Genomic DNA, 24176 nt, shown 5'->3' with positions numbered 1-24176 from the left:
ATCCTCATAATCTATTTGAAAAACGTAATTTTCGTTCCTGTCGGTTTTTAGTGTGAATTATAGACTGTAAAAATAATGCGCTTTTCTGATGAAACCAAAAATGCTAGATACGAAGGTAAGAAAAAAATTAAATACGGAACCTACCACCACGTGAGGGTACATGGAATTCTACATGTAAGACCTTTCAAAATCTGAAACCAAATGACTATCTAGTCATTTTGGTCCAATAGGCCTGCAGTGTCACTCTGAGCCATAGCGCAGGTGAAATTAGCAGTTTGTCAAGGAACAACCATTTTGCATTCCAAAAAGACTCGGGATTTTTAAAATATCATTTGAATTATGATTTCGTCTGTGTTCTACCGTTTTTTCTCAATAATCACATGCTAAGAAAACTGGTGTTAACAAATCATTTTTTTTCAAGTGGTTTTTGCTTTTTTCCGACAAATTTTGATTTTGGTTGGTAATTGTCAAATCGTTCATGGTGGCAGGGGCTTTTCTGACAAATGTCGATTTAAAGGGATGGTCCCTAACCGTGCTCCTCTGTTTAGACTGACATATGAGCATAATACTCTAGTCGTACACTAAATCTCCTTCAGCAAGAGGATATTTCTTACCTTTATAGTAATATCCTTAGCCCATTCTTTACAAAAATAGAAGGCCAAGGAGTAATTTCTTTTCTCATGGGGTTGTTCTTGATGATCCTTCAATAAAATTTGTAGGTAGGGATTGTTTTGAGGCTTTACGCCCCCTCGACCCAAGACTTCCCCTTAAAATTCGCATGTGACTGTTGTTATACTATGCGTAAATGAACAATCCCTCACTGAATAGTCTAAAACCGCTCATCTAATACGATTTCTCTTGGAAAGGATGAACAAAACAAGGGAATAAACACGGCTCCAGACCGAAGGAAAACTTGATTTTCTTGCTTTTGTCTATAGTTTTGTGTCAAGATTCATCTTTATATGGCCTCATTAGCAGCGGCTTTTTGTTAGTTCCTAGACCTTAATCGTCGTGATTAAAAAAACAAATGACGATAAAATAGCAGAGTAAGACGCAAGAAACAAAACTTAGGAATTTTTTGATTGTTTTTGTCACGTATTTTCTCTTTAACCATCACATTGTCATTCCTGGATAGACAAATAGCTATGCTTCTTTAAAATCTGGTAGGTTAGAAACCACGGCCGGGAATGTGAATCAAATGAAATTGTTTTGCATGATGAACGTTTATTGTTCAAAACTTGATTATTCCTTTTGCAAGTGGAAAAAATTCAAAATAGAAATAATTCAAAATTGCATACAAAGGGCTGAGAGCTCTTTTTTTTTGGCTTTCATCCATTGAAGTTGAAGGCGTAATCAAACAGTTCGTGGTAACGAACTGTAGTAAGGAGCGACTCGACTCTATAGTAACCGAAACTCTAAAAAAATGGAATTTGATACCAATAGTAACTTCAAAAGAACTGCATTTCAATGTTGATTTTAAATATATAAGTTCCATCAAGTTTACTTTTACCCATCAAAAGTTACGAGCCTGAAAAAACTTGCCCTATTTTAGAAAATAGGGAGAACACCCCCTAAAAGTCATAGAATCTTAACACACCATCAGATTCAACGTATCAGTGAACCCTATTGTAGAAGTTTCAAGCTCCTATCTACAAAAATGTGGAATTTTGTATTTTTTGCCAGAAGACAGATCACTGATGCGTGTTTATTTGTTTTTTGTTTGTTTTTTTTTTCCAGGGGTGATCGTGTCAAACCAGTGGTCCTAGGATGTTGCGAGAGGGCTCATTCTAACGGAAATTAAAGGTTCTAGTGCTTTTTTTAAGTGACCCAAAAATCGGAAGGCACCTAGATCCCCCCCTCCCACGCTCATTTTTTCCCAAAATCACAGGATCAAAATTCCGAGATAGCCATTTTATTCAATATATGAGGGGGTAAACCCCCTCATATACGTAATAAAAACATACAAATATAGAAGTTCGTTACGTAAGTTAATTCATAAGTTGCGTATATTTTTTACTAATAAAAACGTTCGTAAAAAATTAAAAGTTATAGTTGCTTTTTTAAGTAACCAATTGGAAGGCAACTAGGCCTCCTCCCCCGCTCCTTTTTTCTCAAAATCGTCCAATCAAAATTATGAGACAGTCATTAAAAAAAAATGTAAATTATGTTTTAATTATTTATGTGCGGAGAGCCAAATCAAAATATGCATTTATTCGAAAACGCTCAGAATTTAAATTAAAAAAACAAGTTTTTTTACTGAAAGTAAGGAGCGACATTAAAACTTAAAACGAATGAAAATTATTCCGTATATGAAAGGGACTGTCACCTCAACGCCCCGCTCTCTACGCTAAAATTTGACTCTTTGTAACAGTTTTACTTTTTAAAACAATAAAAAACTTTTTTATTTATTTAAATTTTTTTTATTTAATTTTCTATCAAGAATGCACCACTGCCTACGAGTTTCACCAACTATTTCAAGAAATATTTGACTTTTCGTTTGCTAATGATTCTTGTCATTATAGAATAAAAATGTTTGGCAGTTTTATAATTTGTTTCGGTCATGTTAGATGACGTTGGTTGCTACTTTCTCGAAGAACTCCTTGGTCCAATCATTTCTCAGTTTTAAAGTCTTAATAAACCCGATGCAAAAATCCTTATAATGATACTATACAACTGATTTTTATAATTCTAATCATTAATGCCTGATTTTCTCAGCTCTACGATATGTGGGCTGGATGACATATCTAAATATCTTTGTGATTTCTTAGAAATTCATTGGTATTCATCTTGTCGCTTCATTTCGTATCCTAGTTTTTAATTGTCTTTTTCTAATTAAACATTTATGCTATTTATCTAGACGGTCGCGAAAGTACGGCCCTATAACCCACTTGGCGCTTTGTGTGGAATGAGGATTCCTGATCAGCCACAGTCTCAAGGCCATCCTCCTAATGATCCGAATTGGAGGCCAGCAGAGTCGAAAAACCAATCATTACAAGAGTCAGGTCATACGTCTGCCTTTCAAACCCCTCCAGGGCAATGTCAACAAGGTCCAAACGTGGGTAAGTCCCTTTTTGACAATTCACTATTTTCCCCTAGAGATTGTATCTTCTTCCTTTCTTAATCCCGTAGCCTTAGAAAAAGTCCAACAGTTGAAATATAGTTCCGTTCCAAACACAAGATTTTGATTGGAGAGAGTGTTCGACAACGAAAGAACAACTTTTTTGGGGTCTGCAATGACACGTAATTTCTCATACCATATTTCGGGAGCGATTAGTTTAAATTCCTCAAACCATCTGGGTAAGTCGTCCTTGTTGCGCTTCTATCCTTTCGTTTATTAGCAATTCAATCTACTAAATATGGTGTTTTTTTTGTTTTTTTAACTTCTGACGATTAAGTGATTAAAGAGCTTTCTGTACTAGCATATTCACATCAGGACGGGAAGGCTTCCATCCCGTGGCCCCTCAAAATTACATGATTTTGCTATATTATAAATTTTTCAGAAACATATCTTTTTGCGGGTTTTTGACAATGGTCGCTCACTTCTGTGTGGACTTCGGTTTAGAGGGTGCAGACTAACCCTAAGATCATATTTTCAAGTGATTGGTGGTACAGCAAGTCTTGGTATAGAAGTATATGTTCGAAAGAAGTTCCATTTTTTTACTTTATTATATGTAGTCATAAATTTGTTTCAAATAACTAATAATTTTTGTTGTATTTGTACCAGTGGTGCCAACCCACGGTAATATAGTGGGTAGGGGCTAATAGTGTTTTTCAACATATAGTGAAGGGGGTATTTTTGCTGTTTTTCAATGAAAATGCTCAAAAGGTATGTTTCAGCGAAAATAGCAAAAAAGACTGTGTTTCAAAATCAAGGGGTTGAATGCCCTCTGCCCCCCTAATTGACGGCACTGATTTAAATAAAAACTAAAACAATTTTAGTATCTTCAGCCGTTACTTTTGAAATCTTGTATAGGTTAAGGTTTAAGTTTCAAAACTTGTTTTGAAATAGATATTTAAATTGAAGGGAAATAGAGCGTGTTGCCAAAAAGAATACATTCACGCTTCATACGGTATTGTTATCTTTTTCAAGGATTGTTTTTAGTATAACAGCTTAGTCTGATGCTGATTTCCTGTAGCATCTCCTAGCTAGGAGATGATTTGAAGCTACCAATATAAACAAGAGCTAAGAGCTCATATGGCACTTGTGACGAGGTCGGAAGAGCCAAGAGCTCAAATGGCATGAGCTCTGCAAAATTCTAAGGATTAATAGATTGATTTAAAAGGTAAGAGCACTGGACCCCCCCCCCCCCTCTAACTCCCCCAAAGAGAGTGGCTCCTGTCCGGTTACGTAAATCTACGACATTTGCTTATTCTATCCACCAAGCTTCATCCCGATCTCTCCGCTCTAAGTGTTTTCCAAGATTTCCGGTTTCCAAGATTTCCATATGTCCTCGGATCCGATTCGAAATGAAAATGGAGCATCTGAGACATAATATCTTTCTATATACCAAGTTTCATTAAGATCCGATCATCCATTAGTAAGATAAAGAAACCTCAATTTTCACGTTTTCCAAGATTTCCAGTTTCCCCCTCCAACTCTCCCCAATGTCACCGCATATGGTCGTAATTTAAAATGAGATTTCTGAAGCACAAGATCCTTCTAAATATCAAATTTCATTAACATCTGATCACCCGTTCGTAAGTTACAAATGCCTCATATTTTCTAATTTTCCTCAATTACCCCCCCCCCCGACTCCCCCAAAAGAGAGTGGATCCAGTCTGGTTGTGTCGGTCACATATCTTTGACTTGTGCTTATTATTCCCACCATGTTTCATCATGATATCTCCACTCTAAGCATTTTCCAAGATCCCCCCACTCCCCCAATTACGCTGGATTCGTCTAGAATTAAAATAAGAGATCTGAGTTACGAGGTCCTTCTAAATATGAAATTTCATTAAGATCCGATCACTCCTTCGTAAGTTAAAAATACCTTATTTTTCTATTTTTTAGAATTAACCCTCCCCCCAACTCGCCCAATGAGAGCGGATCCGTTTCGGTTATGTCAATCACGTATTTAGGATTTGTTCTTATTTTTCCCGCCAAGTTTTATCCCGATCCCTCCACTCTAAGCCTTTTCCAAGATTTCTGATCCCCCCCACTCCCCCCAAAATGACACTGGATCCGGTCGGGATTTAAAATAAGAGATCTTAGTTACGAGGTCCTTTTAAATACGAAATTCAATTTGGCAGGCGTATAAGGGAATAGACCAGATTAGGTTAGAAATAGTTGTTTCCCCGATTCGACCATCTGGGGGGAGTGGGGGGACGGTTAATTCGGAAAAAAATATAAAAAATGAGGTATTTTTAACATACGAACGGGTGATCGGATCTTAATGAAATATGATATTTAGAAGGATATCGTGTCTCAGAGCTCTTATTTTCAATCCCGACCGGATCCGGTGACATCGGGGGAATTGGAGGGGGAAGCCTAAAATCTTGGAAAGCGCTTAGTGTGGAGGGATCGGGATGAAACTTGGTGGAAAAACTAAGCACAAGTCCTAGATACGTGATTGACGTTACCGGAATGGATTCGCTCTCTTTGGGGGAGTTGGGGGGAGGCTTAATTCTGAAAAATTAGAAAAAATTAGGTGTTTTTAACTTACGAAGGAGTTATCGTCTTAATTTCATCGTCCTAGCTTATCTATAAGTGCCTAAACTAGCAAAACCGAGACAGACAGACCGACCGACAGAATTTGCGATCGCTATATGTCACTTGGTTAATACCAAGCGCCTTAAAAAAAAGCCATTCAAGTATTAAACATACCAGTAGGATCTTAATATCATTCAGGACAGGTATTTTGCAGAAAATACTGGGGGGGGGGGTAGACTTTTAAAGAAAGCGCAAAAATAAAGACAAAATGGGATTTTTTTTTTGCGTCTAAATCTCCAAATGGTTTATAAAGGCATTCAATATAATTGAATGCCTATTCAATGGTTTATAAAGGACATTCAAATAATTCTAAATTAATGACGTCTTAAATTAAGATAGAAGTATCTAAAAAATGTTGTGTTTTTCTACAATAATCACTTGGTATCAAGACTGTCTCTTTTTAGGGCGATTGATGAATTAGATGGGGAAATGCTATGCCTGAAATTGCAAGACATAGAAGAAATAGTCCCAAAAACCGTTTCCAATAACTAGTTTTGTTTCATTAATTAGGCATAGCTTATATTCATTATTTCATTTCTTTCACATTTGAGCTGTTGGTATATTTGAAATAAATACCCACATAAAAGGAGGCACACATCTATGAACAAATAAATACGATATTTTCGAGTTAGCATAATTTTAACTCATCTTTGAAATTTATGTACTTTTTTTGAAAATATATATAATTAAATGCATTTTTAGAACATTTTAGAATACCGATACCACTCACGCCTTTTTAATTGGACTTATTATTAAAAGTCCAAACTTTGATTTTGAACCAAAATTTGAACCAAATTTAATTTTTCTAAATTTTCCATCAGAAAGTCCTGTGAAAAATCTGATTGGGTAAAACCATTATGAGCTTTTTTCTCAGTAATAGTAAATTACTTAGTGAATGACCTTATTGCTGAAGGGCTTTGAAGATACACCGAGTCCTCCGACAAGCTCTCTTTTGTTTCTTCCTCGATCCACCAAAGTTATCATAGCAATTCGATTTCCGATTCATTGCACATTTACAACATAATTTAAGAATTTATTATTACGAATGTCGAAAATCGGAGGGGGGGGAGAATTATCATTTTTTCAACAAAAATGTAAAAAAGGTTTTTTTCACTAAAAATACCAAGAAAAACGTATCTTTAAAATCCAATGTAAGAATCCAGTATTAGTCGCTTATATTCGAGAGTTTCTAACTCTAGGTGGGGGCAAATTGTTTATTTCTTCAATGAAATTATTAAAGAAAAATGTATTTTCAATGGAAATATCCCAAAAACGCAATCTAAAGATCTTGAGGGGGAGGTATAAACATACAGGGAGAGGGGTTATATGAGCCAGAATAAAAATTCTCTGTACTCCCTTATTCATTCGTCGATGTCAGCAGAAGATAAATTAAATGCTATTTTTGGAGAGCCTTTCCCTTCTTTGATCAGATAAGGTTCTGCTTCTACATAAAGTAGTCAGTCTAAAACTCACTATAGCACCAAGCCGCTGAGGCCAATACAACAACTCCTCCTTCTTTATCCCAACATAAATAAAGACTCTTTCTCTTTAAACCCTTCCAAGAAATTCTCATTTTCCATTTTTTTTACGACATCCTCCCATCCCTTCAAGGAATGAGTTTATTTTAGTAGTGAACTATATCATTTTTTTACATAAGTAGAAATTTTGGTGATTGTATTATTCTAGCTTTATAATTATTATTCCAAAATTGTAAAAATATTCCTATCAGCAGTCTCTTTAAACGCCAAAAAATGGGTGTAAATCTACTTGACAGGTTTTCAACTTGTTTTCTAAAAGCCTATTTAAAAGTTTTCACAGGTCTTTCTCTCCTCTTTCTCTCTGGCAAAAGTTCTATTTTTCTTTAGATCCCAGGGGAGATTGAAACTCGAAAAATATGATGCCAATTGCAGTCTTTGAAAAAAATCGAGAAACTGATTGAAACTTACAATAGGATTTTAATTAGGTTCTACAGACTCCGTTTACTTGACAAAGAAACCGAGAGGGGATCTTTAGAGGAAAATTGCCCCCCTTCCTGTTTTCAGGCGGATCGTTAAATAACATGGTTGCTTTTGTATTTGTAGCTTTTCTTTAATAATTGTTGGTTACTTCATAATGTAATTCGGTAGGAGCTGAAGCAGGGTAAATTATCTTTTGTGTAACCATAATTATGCTTTAATAGGAGAGGGGTGGCAAGTATTTGCGATTTTCATACATTTAACGGATACACTGGCTAATGAAAATGTTCTTTTTTGGCTCTGGTGTGCATATGCTTCGCTTTTACTTATGATTTGCTCAGAGGCCAATTTACTCGACGGAGATAACTTCGAAAACCAAACTGCCTTTTCATGACGAAAGTATAATAGTTCAAAATAAGGATGAAACCTTTTAATAGACAGTGAACAGATATACTATTTTTAACTAGATATTTCGAACACATGTAAAGTGTTCATCTTCAGCAGTAAAACTAAAAGACATCAATAAAACAAACAAAATTTGTACCAAATTTATAACAAAATTTTGTTTGTTTTTATTGATGTCTTTAATAGGAGAGGGGTGGCAAGTATTTGCGATTTTCATACATTTAACGGATACACTGGCTAATGAAAATGTTCTTTTTTGGCTCTGGTGTGCATATGCTTCGCTTTTACTTATGATTTGCTCAGAGGCAAATAAAACAAACAAAGCAATAAAACTAAAAGACATCAATAAAAACAAACAAAATTTTGTTATAAATTTGGTATAAATTTTGTTTGTTTTATTGATGTCTTTTAGTTTTACTGCTGATGATGAACACTGTATATGTGTTCGAAATATCCAGTTAAAAATTTTGTATCTGTTCACTGTCTATTAAAAGGTTTCATTCCTATTTTGAACTGTTATACTTTAGAGGTCGATTTAACCCATGTCATGCTACTGACTAATGAAAAACAAAAAAAAATAAACTTCATGGCGGCTTATGACCTTCTTCCCCTCCCCTTTTTCCGAGATTTCAAGAAAGAAAGCTTTCGTGCTTACATTTTTCCTTTTATAATTTGCCCTTTTTGTACTTTTCGGAACTGCGCCCACTCGCCCAGGTACGTACTTGCTTTTTTTGGGGGGGGGAGGGGAGTAGTAGTAAAAAAAGATTTACATAGCTTAAATAAGAAGTGCTCAGAAATTTGAGTAAATTTAGGATCAGGGCCGGGAGACCCTCTTCTTTTTATATCCCTGCTATCACTTCTTCTTTAGACTCAGGGTATCTGAAATTAAAATTACATGGTGAAAGTGTTACATGTGTGGCTCGAAGTGTGCCATACGTGGCGCGAAAAAGTTGTTGGAAGTGTACCATGCGTGTTGGAATAAGTGTCGCTTCGAACTGGCGTAAAATGAATATCCCCTCGGTGAATTATCAAGTCTATTTCAGTATTGAATGAGCTAAATTGGCATCTCAAATAGTATTTACAAATAGCCACTTCGAAGTGCCACTTATTCCAACACGCATGGTACATTTCCAAGAAGTTTCTTCGCGCCACGTATGGCACACTCAAATAGTATTTACTTTTCGATGCCCGCCTAAGCCGGCCCGCACACGATTAATTGTATTATTTCAAGACATATTAACACAATAGAAGCATGAATTGTTAAAAATTTAATAAATAATTGATTTCTTGGATGTAAATTAGCGTTTTCATCTTACATGACCGACACAAATATAACGTTCCAAGGGAACTGTGTAAACATTTATCGACAACAGACGTATTAATTCAAGTGAATTTCCCTTACCTCACCTTCATCAGATTGTTGCTCCTTCGTTTTCATTTCCTTGTTCAATATAGTAATTTGTTCATTACGGCAAAAAAAATCGTTGTTGTTTTTTAAGGAATGGATTAAAGAAAGAAAATTAGAAAAATTTACTTGGAACATATTAAGTTGCACAAACAATATTTAAAAAAGACCCTAGGATAGGCCCGCACTCATATAAAACATGTATTATTTGATATATCTTTGTAATTGTTTTAAATATTGTCCGATTTGGGAATTTGGCACCTTAATTTCTACTCTTCGTACGTGCCTGTGTCAGGGATTTGATTATGAACTTGAAGGATCTAATAAATATGTCAGAGATGGATAGAATAAGGGACGTGTAAATTTGCTAGAAACGAAGTCTTTAAAGAAAATATCTCATAGCTCACGAATTCATTTATCGATAAACAACCATACAAGGAATTTTTGAGCCTTAAATTACGCAAGCATCATAATTGGGTCTGAGGGGGCGGCAACTTTCATCAGTCTTGTACACGAGGTGGCGCGTGCCAAGTTTAGTGTCCAGAAAGTGAGCCAAATGCGGTATAAATGTGCCGAGCGTTGTGGAAGTTGTGCTTGTGCGTGGTGGAACTATGCAGCCCACGTGGTGCTTCGAGATGCACACCAGGTGGCGTAAAGCGGAAGACCCTTTGGAGTCTTCAGTATACATTCCAGCTTACCTTACCCAGACACTTTGGTGCCTCCCACTCTCTTTGTGATTAACCTGTAGGTCCCTGCGAATTTAGGAGTTAGACCTTAAAACACAAATGATAAGGATCATCACCCCACCTTTTGTCGGAAAAATGTTCAGTTCTTGTGTAAAGGGAGTGCTTGTATTTACCTATACAGCCCTGGTATTAATTTTCGGATATTAGGAACTTTTCAAATGGTATCATTGTGGACTGTGTTAATAAGTCTGCCAATCAGGCGAAATTTTCAGTTGATTGGGAAAAGATCGATCTTTGGTTAATGGGAAAGAGTATTACAAACACATTCATATTTTTAGGATGCATCAGAGTTTCTTACGTTGGGGAGGGGGTTGAGGTGCTCAGATATTAAATTTTGAGGTTCAAATATATTATATTATTCTTGTCAGCGCGTAAAAAAATGTTATGGGTGGTGTTTTGAACAGATTTAATAGAGGTAATAATCCCCCCTTTTTAATTTTATGTAGACTTGTGTACATTGTATGTGGAATTGGAAGAAAAGACCAAAAATAAAAGCCATAAGTGGTTTCATATTACGAAAGCCATCTATCGAAGCCGTATTAAAGATTACCACATATTTCCTCCCTTTCATATCTATTTTTATCAAAGACAATTTGAGCAGAAAGAATTATAATTTCATAGAATCTGAAGTGTACAAACTGTTTTCAATCCTACTATTTTTTCGTACCTTTGATGTATTTTCCAATTTTCTAGCAAAACCTGACATGGTCTTGTTTCTTAGCTTAGAAGGGAGTTTTAAAAGAATTCCAAATTCGTTGGTTGCCATGGAAACATAGGCTTTTCTGCTTTGATAGCAGATGAATTCCCATGGTGTCCAATGCGAGTGCAATCGGCAAGGGGAGCTTCTTTGAGCGCGAAAAAATTTTACTGAAGTGTCTTTAATTCCCTATAAATGTTGACAGCGTTAAAAGAAAGAAGGTACTTTGGAAGGTGTGACGACCTTGGTTTCAGATAGACTTAGAGACTCTAGAGATGATGTCAAAGTATTGTTCAGCAGTATTAATAGTAAGTCCACAGGACTGTCATCTTGCACAGTTTTTGTGTAAAAAGCACTCTTTTTTACCTTAGACGGGACGGGAAAGAGTGAAAATCACTCTTTTCGGGTGTCCGTTTTCATTCGCTTTAAACGTCAGTAGTTGGCATATCGTCAAAAGTGCATTTAACCCAAGGAACAGGGTTGCAAACTTTCCCACTTCTCGTGGGAAATGCACTCTTTTTTACCTCAGAGGGGATGTAGAAAAGAGAGTGTGCCAATTTTTTGACTTGCACTCTTTTTTAGCTAAATTTACTCTTTTTCGCCTTGATTTGCACTCTATTTAGACGTCGGGAGTTGGCAACCCTTGTGACACATAGGTCCGATCCCTGGAAGGGGCTACCACTGGGCCTCTTCCTTGAGAGAGGGTTGAAAATGCAAAAAAAAAAAAACTTTATCTTATAATTAACCTGAGAGGGGAAAATTCTTTAAGGAGAATTCCAACCCTAATGTGAGGTATGTATATAATGTTAAGTTTATTTCACTCCAAGGGAAGCTGTATTCCTTGATATCTCCCTCCCATAAGTACTTATGGGGCACAGTATTGCATGATTTTGGATTAGGTCAAGTGTAGGTCGACCCCAAAAAAACGGGTAGTAATATGCGCATAGGAGTGGGAGAGCTTATGTTCCGAATTCTACAATTTTCACGGGTTGTCCTATATTTTTGTAAATGTTTTATGTCATTTGGTGTTTTTGCTGTTTTCACGAATTCGCACCCTTCTCGAGATAATTCTCTTTATATATGCCTTTCCATTGGATCTCTTTGCAAGGTCCTTACACAAGTTGATGGCAGCGTGATGGCACCGATATGATGGCACCGATAAGATGGCACCGTAAACCATTGTTTTAGGTTTTTTCTGCAAAATGTACTGTCAATAATTTTTACTCAATATAGCTATTCCTTTTAAATATGAGCTGTTCTTTTTTTCGGGTGGGGTGGGGGGTGGGGGCTGAGTTGAAGACTGGAAGAGAGTGGTCTATAGTTTTATTTTTATAAATTACCCTTTTCTGTTGTTTCACCAGTATTTGGGAGTCCCTAATTCACAAGAAATAACACTAGAACAACCAGATTTTGTTATTATTGAATTATCAATTACCCTTTGTAAAAGCACCTTTAGGACTTTTCAGTTGTACCAATAATTTGAGGAATTTGTTTAAAGGGGTAACCAAGGCACCCTTCCAAAGCCGAAGGTCTTGCGCTTTAAAAAGGTATTTTGAACTCCAGATGCCATAGTTTCCAATCGTCCTAATTTGCGAATTGCAAGATTTCCCTGATAGGGTTATTTACGTTGGATCTTCTTTCAGGAAGAGGGGATGGTGGCAGTTATAACCTAAAATCGTAAAAATAGGGGTATTATATGGAAAAAGAAAGAAAGTCTGAGACTTCAGAAGGTTAATCGGCTTCAAGTCACACTCATGCCTCTCCATGGGCATCAGGAATACCTTTTGGATTTGTTTTTTGTGAATTCCCATTGTTTTTTCTGTTTGTAACTTTGTTTTCGGTATTATCTCCCTTTGTTTATAATCTATTCTTTCCCTTACAGAAACAAATTCTTTCCGTGTAAATAACGCGCTGTCTTATATGAAATTGTACTTCTGATTTATCGGCTGTATGAACAAAAATGTTGCGTTCTTCAACTATTTCTGTTCAATATTTATCATGAGTTAACTGTCGTATAAAGGCATCTGAAATAAAAAAAAAAAAAAGGTGTAAAAAGCAACCTTAATATTTTACAGGATGATGTATCTTTAATTTATTCATGTTTTCATACCTGAGGCACTGCTATGTTAAAAAACAAAACATAAATCAACCGTATGTGTGAACAGCAAGCTTTGAAAAATCGTGCTTTCAGTGTAAAAGGTAGCGTGTTATATGCGAAATCTTCACAGTTACATCCAATTTCCACATTCCTGATTTAAGAGTAAGAGGAAAACTCTCTCTGGCTCTCATTCTCTTTCTCTCTTCATCTCTAATTCATTTGCTTTTAATTTACCTGGCTCGGCAGATTATCCTTTATTAGCCTGTTATTTATTTCCTTTTGTTCATTTGTTATCTATATATATATATATATATATATATATATATATATATATATATATATATATATATATATATATATATATATATATATATATATATATATATATATGCTACTTCCACTACTACTAACAACTCACCACAACACCAAGCCGGCTGAGACCAACACAGCTGTGCAATCTCCCGCTCTACCCCAATCTATTCAAAGCCTCTCTTTTTGGACCCTCCTGGAAAGTTTTCATTTCCCTTTAATGTTTCCTTACGACATCCTCCCATCCTAACCAGGGACAACCTGCTTGTCGCTTGCCGTATATGCCGTATATGGCTGGGCGAAAAGGACGATCTTTTGCAATCTCTCATCCTTCGTCCGTAGAACGTGTCCTAAACATCTCAATCATTTTCTCATTATAGCCCTATAAAATGGGATTGAACCACATTTTTCAGGCAGTTTAGCGTTTGAAATACAGGCAGTCGACTGGCCGTATAGGGTGCCTGTCGATGTAAGATAGTATAAAATCAGATAGGGTAGATGATAAAATTATAGACATTTATAAACGTTTACAGTTTGTATTTTGTCGAAAAATCAAAAACTGGTGTGTTCACGCTTTCTCGGAGTGGTGTTTGTGATGTCCATACTTTCCCCTGAGTGATTGAAGATAAATTTTTTTATTTGAAAACATTTCTGAAATCTTAAATTTATCAAAAAGAAGAACATATGAAAAATACCATGAAAAATGATTTATCAACGAACTTAAAATAAACGTCTGATCTGAACTTGGCAATTGGTCCAAAGTCTTGGACCCGTTAGGGTTACGATAACTGGTAACATATTAAAATGATCATTTTCAATCTCGTTTTCTTGTAGTGTAGACTGTAGATTTGTAGAGTGTAGAGTGTAGAGTGTAGACTTGTAGTGTGGTGTAGACTCGGTACTCTTTTTTTTTGGAAGAGACATTTGCCTCATAACAATTGGTAGTGATTACGCATTTTTTCGACTTGATCGAATATTCTTGCCCAAGGTTTTTTGCATGTGTCTCACAACATTGTCCGACAATTATATACTACGTACTATTGGTTCAGATCGATTAACCCATACGTTGGAAGGTATTCATGGCCCTGGCTGACAAGCCCGGGGGGTCGCAGAACAAGCTTAAATTGTAATATTTTTGGGCAAAAATTGTAACATTTACAGTATTGATGGCACGGCAGGGGATTGCAAAGTCTACAGTTGTTCCCCCTGAGGCAAAAAACTAACTCCGGCTCTGTAAATTGCTTAAATTGAAAGCTTTACTTTGCCAATTGACTTCCAATTTATTTGAAAGGAATTGATGAAAAAAGCAAAACGAAAAAAGGATCAAACTTAATCCCATGTTCACTAGCTAATCTAAATTGGCTTGCACAAATACATTGCGATAAAAAAGAAAATTTTAATAGGTTTTTGGTTGTTTTGGCGTCATACTGAAAAAAAAATCTCAGAGGAACAGAGCATACAAAGCTTGTAAATGTTCCTTTTCTGGTGAGCCAATGGATTCGTGTTTCCACGCTGGATAATAGTAAAATTAATTTGGCTATCGTAAAAATATTCCAATGAAAAAGACTTTGCAATGCTTGAATAACTTCGGAATCATAACAATAAAAAATATTCTAATATATTTCGTTTCCCTGAAAGAGCAAATGAATCCCTAGCCTTTTGGGAACTATATGGAAGGTGAAATACCACACATATTCGTCGTAATTTCAGTTTGTTTCAAAATTGCCTTATCGTATCTTCTGTTCGTTTTCGGTTACATTTCTAGTAATTTCCGTTCATTTAAATTTTCCTTTTTGTGTGGGTTAATTTCTGCTCCTTTTTAAATTGACCCTGTTATTTATCTTTCAATAATAGAAATATTTGCTGATAAGTTTTAGCAGCAGTAGTACTTAAATTTTTAGTAATTTAGTAAGCTGGAAGAAGTATTGACAGAAGGAGCCACACTGAGTCATTTGAATCCAACTTGTTTTTCATGAGAAGGGACGGAACAGGGGACGGACGCAAAACAAAGCAGCATGAAAAGTCCCGGAAAGTCGTTAAAATATTGTTATTTTGAACTCCCTGCTGTGTGCATATCCCTCCCCCCTTTTTGAGGTGGCCTTTGGTACTCACCTAAAATGTTGGTTTCGTGTACTTCTGCTCCTATGTCTTCTGTTCTTCTTTACGATTACCTAATAATGGTAAGCTTATTACCATCTATCATTATTATATTACAATTACCTGTAGAAAGAAGTATCGATAGCCTAATGAAAATTCTATGCTGTAATTCTAAAAATGGATATCAAGTCTGTACAGGCAAGGTAACGTATCAGCTTATTTTTCTAGTCTTATTGTTAATAATTTACAGTTGCTTGGCTCTCTTGCAATATTTTTCTTTCGCACAAGCCTCAAATAATATTTTACTTTTAGGCTGGTATCAACCTGCTGGTCCTCTGATACATACACCGTATAAACCTCCTTCAGAACGTCAGTCTCCAGAGCCTTCGACTTCGCGCCCTAAAACACCACCGCTGGAAAAACGAGAAGAACCAATAGCACCCTCTCCTGATAAAATTCAAAGTCCTGTCCCAGAATGGCATAATGCGCCCCCTGATAGAGGATTTCATCATTATTATCCCTATCCTCCCGCTCCTTACCCATTTTACCATTACCCACCACTGCCACCTAGCTCTTCTGCCCAGACAAGGGATGGGTACAGCGGCTATCCTGGACCTCCGCTACCTCATCCTCATCCGGTGTATCCTTATCAAGGAGCCAGCTACTACCCTCCTCCACCTCCATCTCATCAAGGATATCCGCCGTATGATCCATACGGTCCTTACAGGTGAGCCTTTTCTGTTTAATTCTTTATATAGTTATTTTTGTAGGCAGAAGGCTCGTGCGTGGGAAAGGTGGCTCACTAAGATAGAACTAATTTGTGTTGTAGTGACGAATTTACCCATCCCCTTTCAACAAATCTTTTTTTTATATGCTTTTGTGAAAAACCGATGATAAACAGTTTATGACTACTTGATTAACTATCGGACAAATTCTTATCTTAAAATTTAATAGGTAAAATGTTCACGCTTTTAATTAAAGTAAGCGATGACCCCTCCCCCCCAAAAAAAACAAACATTAATTTCTATATAATAGACAAATTTGATTAAATTCCAACCACCACTTCTAGTCTCTACTGCTACGACTAACAGCTCACTGCAGTATCAAGCCCCGTAAGACCAAAACACCTACACACGCTTATCCTTCATTCCAGTCTATTCCAAGTCTCTCTCCTTACACCCTCCCAAGATGTTCACAAACTTTCCTTAAATCTTTCCTTACGACATCCTCCCACCCCATTAGGGGACAACCTGCTTTTTATTTGACCCTAGATGGTTGGCCGACAAGGACGTTCTTTGGCAATCAATCATCCTTCATCTTCAGAACGTGTCCTAGCCATCTAAACCTTTCTCTCATTATAGCAATGAAAAAGCGGGATTGAACCATATTTTTGTACAGCTTATTGTTTGAAATACGGTCGGTCAGACGGATACCCAAAACGGTCCGTTGACAATTTCTCTGGAAAACATCTAGCAAACCCTCTTCCGCCTTTCGGAGTGCCCATCCTTCAGAATCATGTTTGACCACTGACATAACTATAGCTTCCAAAAAAGATCAAAAATGATAATATCAAAGGGATTGGACCCAACCCTTTTAAACTCAAGATTCAATACGAAACCAGCTACCAACCTCATTTCTTACCTTAACCGCAACAATGTTATACCCAGTACTTACATGTTATCCCGACCACGCTCAAGAAGTGAAGTTAGGTTAAAGAATGAAATATACCTAAATATAATGAATATATAATAATTTAGTTACAAAATTATGGAAACCGCAACTGAGAATTATGGAAAGTAGGCCGCCCAGAACACATTATATTAAATACCTAACCTAATCAATTCTATATATTAAATATTTAATTAAAATATACCTTCGTAGTAGTTTATCTCACTAAGGCTAAGCTGATTATCTGAGAGTAAGCATAGTAAAACCAGTTTTAAACAGATGAAACTTATTTGAGTGTCGCCGAGATAACGTAAGTATCTTATTCTTTTCCATAGAACCAACCACTTTAATGTATTTTTCTGGTTGACAATTTAAGGATGGGACCTTTGTTAAAGCTCCTCTGTCGGCTGAATCAAACCCTCGCTCATAATTTATAAAACTGAGGACTAAAGAGACCTGATGACTCAGGTACTGAGGCAAATATCAGAATTATCAAATAGTTCGTGGTAACGAACTGTAGTAAGGAAAAAGTTTTTACTGTTTAATAAAGTAGAATTGAGAGAAAGAGTCAAACTTTAGCGTAAAGAGCGGGCGTTGAGGAGAGGACAGTCCCTTTCATACACGGAATAATTTCTGTTCGTTTTAAGTTTTGATGTCGCTCCTTACTTTCAGTTAAAAAAATTTGTTTTTTCTATTTAATTAATCTAAGAGTGAAAATTTGGTCTACGCGTCCTCTCCTCGTACTGAAACCACAATGTTGTTCTCTTAAAACTTTATCTAATCTCTAAGTCTGAATAGTATCATCACACTAAGTTATTTACCTTGAACAGAAATCAAGCTTCGGTGTACTTTAAATTATATCTATAAAATCTAGGTAATTAAAAGTAAAAAGATAATGGATGCCTGTAGGAATAAAATTGGTTATGGCTTTAGATTTTGCTTCTTTTTGCTTAGATGCCTTGCATTGTTACCCTACGCCCATTTTGAAGTTATGCCCGGATATTTTAAGGCCACATTGCATTTTTAATTGAGCTAGTTAGACACTCAAGAGGTTTTGACAGCTAGTTTAAAATTGAATTGGAGCTGTCTTCTAGTGAGGAATTTAATGAAGTAATTTATTTCAGTCTAATGTTGCTTTACAGATATGAGTTGTGCTGTCATACACATGAGAGTGCTACCTGACATTCATTAGGATCGATATTTATGTCCAATATTTGTCTGTTAACGACACTTGAGGGGACTTGTCGGGGATGGGAGTGTAGTGAAACATAATTTATGCTTGTAATATTCCAAGCAGTGTCCATCTTGGGATGGGCCTTTTCTACCAGTGGATAGTGGGGAAAACTTATCACTTTGACAGGACCGGTTTCGGTTTACCCTTCGACCCAACCTCCAATCGTCCCTGGCTTGGGTGCACCCAAAACCCTGACCAGCCCCCTACCCTTCCCAAATTCTTGGATCTACCAGATTTATCCGCTCTTTGCATGTATGTTAAAATCAAGGCACAATCCACAAACTAACCAGTTTCAGGATTTTATTTGTCTTAGGATAAAATGACTACTCGAATCTGTTTTTGGGAATCTAGGAGCGTATTCAGTGTGTCTGCATTGTGCGTGAGGGTTGTATTAGGTTCAGGCATGTGCTGAGGGCTTTGTCCCTACCCCCTTAGGATATTTTTTGTGTGTAATTTTTATAATTCTCATATAATTTTCCTAGTCTGCTGGGTCTTTTTCAAACGTGTATCCCCCCCCCCACCGAAGAAGAAGAAATAATTCTTTTCACGAACCTGGATAAAAGCTTTCTTTTTAATCCATCATTCTTGCCTTCAGTTTACTTAATTTTTGTATTATACTACTTCTGATGCTAACAACTCACTGCATCACCAAGCCAACTGAGGTCAATACAGCTCCACTTTTTTTCTATTTCTATGCACTTTTTTTCTATTTCTTATTTTCATAAATTCACAGCGTAACCAATAAATCAAAGAAACAACCATTACTAGAAAGTCAATTTAACCTGTACATGATGGTTCAAGTAATTAAAATCCGCAATCCACACATAAAAAAAAGAAAATGACAAGAGAGTAAATTCAGAAGAGCACGAAATCGAAATAAAAAGTGGGTAGGCCTACTTGTCTATTATAGTGACCACACTCAAGAAGTGAATTTAGGTTAACTACTACTACTAACAACTCACCGCAGTACCAAGCCGCCTAAGGCCAACACAGCTACACACGTTCCTCCTCCATCCCAATCTATTCAAAGCCTCCCTCTTTATACCCTCTCAGAAAGCTCCCATTTCTTTAAATCTTTCTTTTTTGACATCATCCCACCTCAGACGAGGGCGATCTGCTTTCCGTGCAGCCCTGGACGGTTGGTCGGAAAAAACAACCTTTTCGGGTGGCCGAAAAGGACAATTAAATATACAAAAATAAGATGAAAATATAATACTTTAGTAGCAAAATTATGGAAATTACATCAGAGAATTATGAAAAGCAGGTCACGCATTATATTAAATACCTAGCCTAATCTAGCCAACTCTATATGAAACATCTAATTAAAATATACCTGCATAGTAGTTTATCTCACTCAAGCTAAGCTAATTATCTCCGAGTGCCTTCAGAGAAACCACTTTTACAGCAGATATTTTACTGTCCAAATATTGGTGCGGTCGCTATAGCAGACAAGCACCAGAAAATGAACCCCGATGCTCACCAATAGCCCATTCTGATCCTGCGTCACGACCAAGAAGTAATATTTCATGTTTTGATTTAAATGAGAAAACAGTCCCGGAACCGCTAATGCTCTTTGGAACTCTTAACTTTTGCCGAAATATTGCGCTTTTCTTAAACTTGCTCTGTGAATTCTCATCTACTGTTGTTTTTCTTTATACTGTCCCTAATCATCGCGGCCTTAGGACTGGATTTTATCCCTGTATGATATCAAACAGTTCGTGGTAACAAACTGTAAGTAAGGACCGAGTCGGCGCAATAGCAACCGGATTTCTAAAAGACGGTATATTGATGACAATAGATAGATAAAAAGAATAGACTTTTTATGCTGATTCTAAATATATAAAGTTCATTAAGTATAATTTTACCCGTCAAAAGTTACGCGCCTGAGAAGATTTGCATAAGTTCTGAAAGAGGGGGAAACACCCCCAAAAAGTCAAGGAATTTTGATGAAAACTGCACCATCAAATTTGGCATATCAGTAAACTCAACTAAGAACCTAAACTGTAGAGGTTTCGAGCTCCCACCTACAAAATTGTAAAATTTTGTATATTTTGCCAGAAGACCAGAAATTCGTGTTTGTTTGTTGTTTTCTTTTTTCCCATGGGTTGTCGTATGGGTAATGCACTATTGTGTGTAATACCGATCAATAAATGAAGAAAAGTTCACAGGGGCATCATTTCACGGAAATAAAGGGGGTAAGGTTTTTTACTGAAGATATAAAAAAGGATTTTTCAAAGTTTAAGGGGCGGAGGTAACAATTTCTCTTTCTTTTTTTGCTTTTTTTCTATGAAAACGTACCAAAATTCATTTTTCGAAATCCTTCGCCCCCTAATTGGTGCCTCTAAAATTTAATAAACAAAATTTCCAGGTCTGTCAATCTTTTGTAAATTGACTGCTATCTACGATCACACCAGTTTTGGAACTTAACAGTGGTTGAGATTGTTTTTGCTTTTTGTCGCTATTATCTTTGAACACAGCTGCTTAATTTATCCCCTGTCAGCTTTCGGAACGCAATAAATTATATGGATGACTTTTGAATAATCATTTACTAAAAATTTACGGTTTCAAAAAGGAACTGCGAACAGACTTTTTTATATCATCTAATAATAAGCAATAATGTCTTGTGATGTTGAAAGTTGATTAAACTGTTATAACAAAACAATTTGTGGTAATTTATAATTACGATAAGGCAATTATTAATATTCATTCTGGTTCGTTACTCGATACTATTTGGCCAGTCTTTTTCAACAGAGTAAAATACATCTACATATTACATAAAACATTTGGATCTTTTCTGTTATACCTATACCACTATTTACAATTTAACTTTAGGGGCTTACAGGTATTAAGTTGAAACGAAAGAGGGACGTATGGTATAATGCATGGGAAATATATAATTTGGGGTCTATATTTGCACGTTATTGGGGGGGGGTGTGGATCGGAGTAAATTATAATGAAGCACTTATAGGACTGACAAAATTAAGTCTGAAAAAGATTTTTATAATTACTTTGTAACATTCCTAAGAGCAATTCACTTTCCTTTACCCCCTCCTAATGATCAAATTTATAGCCCAGATTATATATTTTCGATTGATTTTGCCATACGCCTCTCTTGTTTTAACCTAGTACCCGTAGATTGAAGCAACTTAATTCACGAGCAAGGCCGTATTCAAGGATTGGGTTAGGGGGTTGAACATCCCACCGAAATGTTTGTCTGGCTCGTTAAACGCAATAAAAATGCATAAAATTTCATTTGCGTTGCATCTTTTCAAAGTTTTTTGTACTCCTCCCCCAAACAAAAATTCTGTTCATGAGTAAATAGTGGTACAAATATAAAAGAAAAGATACAAAATATTTTTGGTTAGGGATTTTAAACCCACCTTCTCCCCCAAAATGCTTGTCTGACTCATAAAAAGATAATAAAATGCACAACAAACCATTTGTGGTGCGTTTTCAAAGTTTTTTGTGCTCCTTCCCCCGAACGAAAATCCTGTTCTTGGGTAAATAGTGGTAAAAATATAAAGAAAATCTGAACTATTTTTGGTTAGGGTGTTTGAACCTCCCTCCTCCACCGAAATTCTTTTCTTACTCATAAATACGTAATAAAAATGCATAAAAACCCGTTTGTAGTGCGTTTTTCAAAGTTTTTTTTTGTCCTCCACAAAAATCCTGTTCATGAGTAAATAGTGGTACAAATAAAAAAGAAAAGATCCGAACTATTTTTGGTTAGGAGTTTGGAACCCCCTTCCTCCACCGAAATTCTTCTCTGACTCATAAAAACGTAATAAAATGCATAAAAAAACCATTTATGGGGCGTTTTTTAAATTTTTTTTGTCCCCCTTTCGAACAAAAATCCTGTTCATGATTAAATAGTGATACAAATATAAAAAAAATCCGAACTATTTTTGTTAAAGGGGTTTTGAACCCCCCTCCTCAGAAATGCTTGTCGGACTCACAAAAACGTAATAAAAATTCATTAAAAGCCCATTTGTGGTGCGTTTTTTAAAGTTTTGTACTCCTCTCCCCAAACAAAAATCCTGTCCACGAGTAAATAATAGTACAAACATAAAGGAATAGATCCGAACTACTTCTGGTTTTACTTTAAGTCATCTATTTACACAGTTATGGGCCCTTCCCCGAAACAAAATAATGTGTATGTCCTTATTGCTAACGCACCCCAAAAAAAGAGACAAATGAACTACAGTGAAGATCATGAAGATCAGCCTGTAGAAGCCAAGAATAGTATAGTTTAAATAAAATCTATCTGGAATTTTGATTTATATTTATTCCTAGTAAGTTTTAAAGTCAAATTTTCATTGACAGTGTCATAAAATTGCCATTGTGTAGCATTGTTATTTCCAGGTTTGTAACTGAAATCTATATTTATCCTTTTAATTGAGTCAATTCAAAGCTTGAAAATCAGCTAATATAGATTAGAATTGTCAAGGTTTCTTAGAAATTACGAAGGTAACGCCATGTAGTTAATTTGTGCTCTCTTTCAATATTAATGATGTCGCCTCTCATAAAATCGAGTCTGTCAATAAAATTGAAAGCTAGGGATACTTGTTAATTAATTCCCGGAACATGTTGGGAATCAGTACAACGTTAATGGAAAAATAAAACTTCTTTGGGACGGTAAAAAGAAAGGTAGCTTTTGGAAGCTAGTATCGTTTTTCGAGAGGGATCAGTACCTATAAAGAAGAAGGGGTTTTTAGCTTGTCCCCCTTGAAGTCTAGATATTTTATAATCTGCCTTTTTGTTTTTTATATTTTCATATTTGTAGTCCTTTACTGATACCCCATCATCGAAATCAACTCGTTTATTTAGAGGGAATCAGTACCTGTAAAGAAGGGGGTTCTAGCTTCTCCCCCTTGAAGTCTAGATATTTTATAATTTGCCTTGTTATTTTTATATTTTCAATATAGTTTTCATATTTGTAGTCCTTTTCTGATCCTCCCATCATCGAAATCAACTCTTAACATGCATGTTCGCTTGGAACAACAGAAACAAACGGTCAACTATGGAGTGATATGAATACCACATCAGTAAATTCGGATGTCAATTAGTATAACTTTGAAAACTTTTAGGGGGGTGGGGTCCAGATCTTCATGGTGATGCCTAAAAATAACTGACGCTTTTTGACATCTATCGCTATGTATGATCTTGGGGCAGGTCAAAACACATTAGAGCATTTATCTCGTTTGCTACATGCGGTGTCAGAAGATAACCTATTGTGGGATATAATGAAGTTTAAGGCATAAATGTTTTTGTGATTTAGGATATTTGAAGATTTGTGATTAGGGAATTTATGTGCAGATGAAGTATATACGTTGAGATTTAGCTTTAACTGATAAGGATCCAAGATGTGCAATTTCAAATTTCTAGTAAATTCGAAATCCCGGTTTCTATGCCAGTTGCTCCCTGTGAGTTGCTGCCCTATGCCATTGTGTTGCCCTGCTAAAAGATGTACAGGCATACGCGCAGGATTTTTTGTTCTGGGTGGATGTGGTAAAGATAAAAAAATCTGATTCGATAATTTGAATTAGAAATAGTCAGAAATTCGGAAAATTTTGGGGCTTCGAGAGGCCTGTGACGTAGCTCCCCTCCTTGTACATCTTCAAGGAGATGTGTTAGCTGTAGAAATATCAGGGGAGTATTTCTTGAAAATTGTCTTTTGAGGTTTATGAGATGCCGCCTTGTTACCGCTAAAGGAAATTTGTTAACTATGGAGACATAATTGCACACAAATAGAGGGAAGCCCCCATCCCTTGAAAACATGTGTGTTCGGAAATGCCCTTTTGTTGTTGCGTTGAAGGAAATCTGTTAGCTAGTGGAATGATAAGACCGCCATG

At 36.1% G+C, this 24176-nt stretch overlaps 1 protein-coding gene across 1 annotated transcript in view; it reads left to right on the top strand.

Annotated features, from left to right (window-relative positions):
• The window catches only part of LOC136027328 (histone acetyltransferase KAT6A-like), a 179556-nt gene that overhangs the window by 115897 nt on the left and 39483 nt on the right, over positions 1–24176 (top strand). The window contains exons 5-6 of the mRNA XM_065704462.1: positions 2858–3059; positions 15735–16149. Of these exons, the coding sequence (XP_065560534.1) occupies positions 2858–3059; positions 15735–16149 (617 nt within the window). The remainder of the gene's footprint in view (positions 1–2857; positions 3060–15734; positions 16150–24176) is intronic.

Source organism: Artemia franciscana, chromosome 5 (assembly GCF_032884065.1).
Source record: "Artemia franciscana chromosome 5, ASM3288406v1, whole genome shotgun sequence".
Classification (NCBI taxonomy): domain Eukaryota; kingdom Metazoa; phylum Arthropoda; class Branchiopoda; order Anostraca; family Artemiidae; genus Artemia; species Artemia franciscana.
This window is presented reverse-complemented; position numbering and strand designations above follow the sequence as displayed.